The sequence below is a fragment of the Frankliniella occidentalis genome, unplaced genomic scaffold (genome assembly GCF_000697945.3).
Source record: "Frankliniella occidentalis isolate FOCC.00 unplaced genomic scaffold, Focc_3.1 Scaffold240, whole genome shotgun sequence".
In the NCBI taxonomy this organism is placed as follows: Eukaryota; Metazoa; Arthropoda; class Insecta; order Thysanoptera; family Thripidae; genus Frankliniella; species Frankliniella occidentalis.
Window position 1 is genome coordinate 183,232 of NW_026267366.1, and position 6,903 is coordinate 190,134.

General features: G+C 42.1%; 1 protein-coding gene across 1 annotated transcript in view; it reads left to right on the forward strand.

The window, feature by feature from the left end:
- Window positions 1–6,903, forward strand: part of LOC113209895 (MLX-interacting protein) — a gene marked incomplete in the record, with an annotated part of 45,315 nt that overhangs the window by 22,537 nt on the left and 15,875 nt on the right. The window contains 18 exon segments of the mRNA XM_026427663.2: window positions 2,163–2,269; window positions 2,393–2,466; window positions 2,735–2,857; window positions 2,965–3,127; window positions 3,224–3,319; window positions 3,401–3,543; window positions 3,620–3,940; window positions 4,032–4,214; window positions 4,302–4,459; window positions 4,529–4,661; window positions 4,751–4,943; window positions 5,015–5,217; window positions 5,321–5,524; window positions 5,604–5,720; window positions 5,808–5,935; window positions 6,018–6,141; window positions 6,224–6,353; window positions 6,426–6,903. Coding sequence (XP_026283448.1) covers window positions 2,163–2,269; window positions 2,393–2,466; window positions 2,735–2,857; window positions 2,965–3,127; window positions 3,224–3,319; window positions 3,401–3,543; window positions 3,620–3,940; window positions 4,032–4,214; window positions 4,302–4,459; window positions 4,529–4,661; window positions 4,751–4,943; window positions 5,015–5,217; window positions 5,321–5,524; window positions 5,604–5,720; window positions 5,808–5,935; window positions 6,018–6,141; window positions 6,224–6,353; window positions 6,426–6,589 — 2,764 coding nt within the window.

A 6,903-nucleotide genomic window follows, 5' to 3' on the forward strand; every position in this document is an offset into this window, starting at 1 on the left:
GGGTGGAGGCGGTGGTGGCAGGCGTCGCTTGGCTCGGCGTGGGGACGCTATCCGGGAGGGAATGCCAAACGCTGGTACTCGGTACTCGTAGGGCCCCCAGGCCTGGCGCACACCTACGCCGATCCAGCTACTTGCACAGATGATTCCTCCGGGCTGCCCAGCTCAGTGCGGGCGTGGCGGCGTGGCGGGGGACCAACCCGCCGGGCCTTGGTGGTGCGAGAGGGAATGCCAAGCGGGTTGGTACTCGCTACTCGGGGGTAGCACGGCCTCCTGGCGGGCCTCTCTAGGTCGGGTTGCACTACGCATTGCACTGCACTTTCACTATATCACTACAAAGCACTACACTGGGTTGCGGAGCACTGCAAGCATTGGGCAACAACACGCTACACCAAGGGACACAGAGCCGAGCACTACACGGCACTACACTGCACTACAGTTCACTACTATGCACTACACTGCACTACGATGCACTATTTGCACTTGTTTCGCACTGTTTTGGTCCTTGGCCGGCCCCGGCAGGAGGCTCTCCTCAGCGCAGCCTCCCGGCGCGCCCCGACGGGGGCCGACCCCTCGGGCCCCGCCGGGCCGCTCCGTGCGGCTGCGGCAAAAGGGCACGTCCTCCCCCTACCAGGCCTGGCCCCGAACTCCGGAGGGGGTTGGAGCCAACCAGCCCCAACAATGGGGCCCAGGCAGGGCCGCCCGAGGCAGGGCAGGCAGGAGGCAGGCGACCGGCTCGGTGGCCGGGTGACTTTGACACTTAGACTAAAAACCTAAAATTTTAACAGATGATACCTTAAAAACCTTTTGACTAAACATAAAGAACATATAAATATAAGTAACTTTAAGGTGTCAGCTAGCTTTTACTATCGATGAGTGCAGAGAACCAAGTGCAGACCAGAAAACAATTTCTTTGGCGCTGGGGGACCTAGTGTGGCTGTGTGGCTGTCGCGTCAGGCCCCTACCCTTACCCTACCTAACAATACAATTGGCTCCCCGTCCCCCCGTCCCTGCACAACAATACTAGCCCACCGACGCCGGCCGCTCTGCCTGCTCTGCCTTCGCCTTATCTCCCCCTCAACGCCGCTTGTACGCTGAATTACAAAATTGCAAGTAATAACAAGCAACCATAAACAAATGAAAGTTAAATATGAGAGAAAATTAGAAACAAGACCTATTCTTAAACTTGTATCATCTGCTTTCAAGATAGATTCTTGATTTTCTTAAGAGTTCTCTAAATAATACTATTTAACTCGAAAATGAAAACGAACTGTTGGAATCGTTGGAATGAAGACCAGTGTTTCCAAACGAGAGTGGTGCAATTTCTACGTCTGTAGGTATTGTGACTTGTGAGATGAAAGTGGAATCATGTTAAGCTGTTAAGCATCACTTCGCACCGAGAACAATACTCGTTCTTCCACCACCGACTAGGTGAGGGTGGGTGGTAAAGAACGAGTAAAAAGTGAGACTAAAATTTAAGTACTGAAAAGTTTGCGATAACCAGTCGCGCCACGCACAGAAACTAGTTACTAAAGTGGGTTAGTGTGTACAATGTCACGCGCATTTCCCTTCGATTGATTATGGCACACTTTAAATAAAGCGATGTCGAAGTCAGTGGCGCGGCGTGGCGTATGGGTAGTCACCGAGGTGGTCACTCCCCGGGGTCCTTGCCCTGGTCCTGGACCTGACCCCCTGACCCTGGCCCTCCCTGTCTCCTGCCGGCCAGAGTCACTTACACGACGATAAGGTGGACCTAATCAGATGGCAGTTGAGTCGACACGTTATCAGGAGGGGTTTCTTGGTCCATTTCGAAGACATAACAACTGCAATTTGATTGGTGGCCAGAAAAGTCTCGGACGTTTCCAACTTTCGGTATTTTTAAGGACTTTCATTTTGTGATTCAGGTGCAAAAGTAGTTCTAAAGGGATATGCTTCGTTCCATGATTGATTTTACTATGTTCTTATTTGATGATTGTTTTTTTGCATCACCTGGAACTATTCGTCAGTGTTCCTAGAGTAAATTATGACAAAGAATTTGTCTGTCTGTGTTGCTGAAGGGCTGATGAAGATCTTCACTAGGAGCAAATTTTGGAAAATTAAACCTAGTGCTACTAGGATGATCTTTGAGTTTTGTATCTAACTATAGTGTGATCTGCCTGTTTCAGACAAAAACTTACATCACCCAAGTGGAACAGGTTTAAAGGCATTCGGTTAAGATGGAAAGAGAAAATTCGCCTCAACAATGTTATCTGGCGATGCTGGCATATGCAGTGTGAGTATTAATTGCACTATATTTATTTCCTCATATATGTTCTTTAACAAGGTTTGAGGGAGATTTATTATGTAAGAGTTGTTAGCTTGCCTATTTGTAACAACCAATTTTTTTTTATCACAGTCATTCTCAAACAAAGCACTTTGGTGTGTCAGTTTGCCTCCCCATTGGATGTCGACACCCACAACAAACCAGAAGTAAGTTCGTTGTCTGTCTTCTCTCTTCTTTGTATTGGGGAAACAGATACATGGCTTCATTTCAATCAACTGAAGCCCCACAGTAGAATTGAACAATTGCTACAACTCTCTGGGGTGTACACGAAATTAGATTCCTTGGTGTCACTAGGAATAGGAACCTTATAGAGGAGTATCTTTGGAGTACAATAATACCTGTCAGATCCTAGATAACTTTTTAAACTTTAATTTTAAAACTCTACCTGGCTGATGTGCACGCGTGTTTTTACAGGCTGTTGTTTTGGAGGGAAAGTACTGGAAGAGAAAGCTTGCTGCTGTCACTGCAGAGTACAAAAAATGGCGGATGTACAGAAGAAATCGGATTCTTGGCTGTGCCAAAGATGGGTGTGATATGGTAAGATACCTAGAAATTGTGGGGCTGATGGGTGTCACAGTCGGTCCAGCACATGCCTCAAGCTTGTGTTTTTATTGTAATACTTATGGTTGTCGTTCTTATTGCAGTTCAGTGACGTTGACATGCTAGACTGGCAGCCAGACAGCAATGACTCATCATCAATGATGTCTATGATGGTGGACCAAGATTACATGGAATTCATGAGTGATACATTGTTTTCTACTATTCAGTCAAATCAGCCTTTTGCCTTTCCTGACACTCGAGAGATAGGTATGAATTCCTGAAAATTCCTTTCATCATTTTTCACTTGCCTATTTGAATTTTTAAGCCTAATTATTCTTTCTTTTCTTTTTTTTTTTAAAAAAGCTAAGGGAGCTGGCCTGGCAGACTTCATTCAACCAAGCTTAGTTCAACTTCAACCAAATTTAGATGACTTTATGGATACATTAGAACCACTTCAAGGTAATTTATTTTATTTCTTTTCAAATGTCAGCCATGAGTTACTTTTACTTGCAATGACATCTAACTTTGTTTCTATTTCAGAGCTGTTATCTTACAGACTACCTCCAGTACCTGAAGAAGCCATTGCAGATGATGTTCTTTTGAGAAGTTTACCTGCTACAAGTGCCTCATATCCAGATCTGAGCAGCAAATCAACTTCAGCAATATCAATGATGTCAACCATGGTAAAACCCCAAATCCTTATAACTAACAATTTTGTAACCTACCTCTAGATTTCAGAACCTCTAATTATTTTAACAGGGAATGTACCAGCAAATGAATGATCCATATCGGCAACCAGAGTATGTTAGTGTAGAATCATTGGGTTCAGAGACTCTTGACAGTAGGGCCCTGCAAGCCACTTTCTCTGAATCAGATCTTCAAGTACCACTGCAACTCATACAAGAACAGCTTCAACAGCAACAGTCATCCCCACTTGTATCACAAATAAGTCAGCAGCACATTCAACCTAGCCGATCTCCTAATAAAACTCGAACGGTGCGGTCAGCTGCTCAATCTAAATCTCGTCCAATAAATCAAGCACCTCATCAACAGGTGATGAGGAAACAAACAGCCCATGTGGTAATAATTTGTGATCCAAGCCATTATTAATTCTTATTCCAAATATTGTGTCAAATCTTTCTATTTATAACTTTCCTCTGTTTCTTACTAGTCTCCTCATCATTCTCATCCCATGCATCAACAGCAACAATATCAACAACCACCATCAGAACAGCCAACGCAGACAGTTGGTTATCAGCTATACCCTCCATCGTCACCTGTTCTGTCACAACCCCAGCCCCCTCCATTACCTCTTTCAATGGCTGAACCTCCTCCACGTGCCTCAATAACCCAGGTAGGGTAACTCCAATTGGACAAATTTTATGATCAATGTAAATGTTTCATGGTTAGATTTTTAAAACATATTTTTTCCTGCCCCCAGGTGAAAATGCCTACCCAATCATACATGAGTCAAATTACCATGGTGCAAAATACACACCCAGCACAGCAAGCTGCAATTCCGCCTGATTCTTTTAAATTCAGTACAAATCTAACACAAAGAAGTTTTAGTTTACCTTCTCCTCAAACTGCATCTGCATCGTAAGTTTGTTTCCACTGATTTTTTGGAAGAAGCGTATAGTTTTGAAATAATAATGAATCTTGTCGCAGATATACAAGCAGTGGATCAAATTTACGTAGTGTGACCACTGGGAGCATGAGCAATATTCACACAGCAAGTTTAAGCAACACAGAAAAAATTACTCCAACAAGATCAGAGACCGAATTGTTTGCCATGCCAAAGGTATGGAACCATAACCAGTTTGTTGCAGTTTTAAAATTTTGTTCAGATTTTTTTTTATTGTTTTAACACCTATTTCTGATCTTCTATAGGTGACAAAGTTGAGAAATCGCTCTAGAAGTGGGTCAAGTTTATTACCAGGCAATTCTGCCTCTAATAGCAGCTCAAGTAATCTTAACACTTTGGGTTCTACCATGGGAGCTAGAGGTGTACGACCACTGGTCTCAGCAGCGAGCAACCCTGATCTCTCTACAAGTGCTCTGTTGGCCCAACTTTTAACCTCAAGTGAGTACCCTAAATGTCTTTCAAAGGATTTCATTAGAACCGTATTGTATTGCAATTTTTCTCATGTACAGATTCATCTCCCGTTTACAACTTCACTGCTGGGTCAGATTCACCAACAAGTAGTCGCACACCAGTAAGCAAAAGTCATAATATTCCCATTCTGCCTATGCCATCTGCAGCTACACCTCAATCTGCTCAAGTCCCCCATACAACTGCTCTACTTATTACATCATCTGTGCCAATGACCATACAGCCAAGTTCCAGTACAGCACAAGTAAGTGTAGTCATGCTTACATGTTTATTGTCTTAGATTTTTTTTCTTTCATACTGTTATTCTTTTGTGATCTTATACTAAATTTGCTTTGAATGTATTTTAGTTAATACTCAATTCTGCTGCTACTGCCACAACCTCAAGTGGTATTGTTGCTACCAGCAAAGGATCAGATACTGCTAGCGACAGCTCAGCTGTTCCATCTCCAGTTGGCCTTAGTCTATCTCCTCTTAATATGGAAAATATGTCACCACCACAGCCACTAAGAGCTGATGCAGATTTTAGAACTGGCAAAGTAGCAGGACGAGGTGTAAGTGTGCTTTTCTTAATTGTTCTAATTTTTAACTTATATTGTGTCCTACGCTTAAATAACAAATCTGTTTTTCCAGGAACATAGACGTGTTTGCCACATAAATGCAGAGCAAAAGAGGCGGTGTAATATTAAAAATGGCTTTGATATGTTGCATTCACTTATTCCTCAACTACGTCAGAATCCCAATACAAAGGTAATATCAGTCACTGGGATTTTGTCATGTAATCTTATCTGGTACAGTTTAATATATTATTATTCATCTATATTTTAAAATTTGCAGACAAGTAAAGCTGCAATGCTTCAGAAAGGTGCAGAATACATTAAGCAATTAAGAGGTGAACGAAATAAATTGAAAGAGGAAATGGATGATTTAAGACAAGAAATTGACAAACTTAATTCTGCCATTAGGTAAAGAAAGCCTGAAGTTGTAAGGTTCTTATGGTTAAGTCATCCCTAAAATCAAGACATTAAATTTTCATTTAACTTTTAGCAACTGCCAGTCAATGCTACCAGCAACAGGGGCCCCCGTGTCTCGCCACCGAGCGAGTAAAATGCGAGAAATGTTCGACGAATATGTTAGATCTCGAACCATGGAAAATTGGAAGTTTTGGATTGTATCCTTTATTCAGATAAATTACTCTTTTTTCATTAGAATTTGATGCAACATGCTTTATTTTTTCTTAACTCTCTGAACAGTTTAGTTTATTAGTAGAACCATTACTTGTCTCTTTCAACAGCTCTGTTTCAACCTCTAGTGTAGACGAACTTTACAGAACAACTATGCAATGGGTTGAAAAGCATTGTTCTTTAGTTGAACTACGTCCAGGTTAGTAAATATCAGTGCATAACAATGACAATTGGCATCCATAAAATCTTCTAATAATTTCTATTCTTCCAGTTGTTTTAAATTCTCTTCGGTACCTGTGCACATCAACCGAAATTTTATCAGACCCAACAAGGCTGCCCGAGGAAGCTCGGCAAGCTGTTCTCAAAAATGAAGGCAATGGCGGTGGGGCCAGCGGCAGTACAAGTACCAGCAGCAGTTCACACCAGCCTCATTGACTTGCTCGAGTGACTCTTGAAATGTGTATATAAATATATATAAATATTCCATTGATTGCTCACAAATTATTTACGCTTAAATGTGCAACTTTGTGGTTTAAACAGAGTTGTAGCACGCAATATACTGTGCATTTCAATTTTTATTAAAGAATTGATGAGTTAATTGTGATAACAGTGCATAGTAGAAATAAGCTAGTCAGGCAAAAAAAAAATTACTGTTGCTTAGCACAATATGAACTTAATTATTGTGAGATGAGTAGAACTGGGTTTGCATATCAGGTTAAAATTTCTCCCTATTTCCTTTTTTTAGGTTA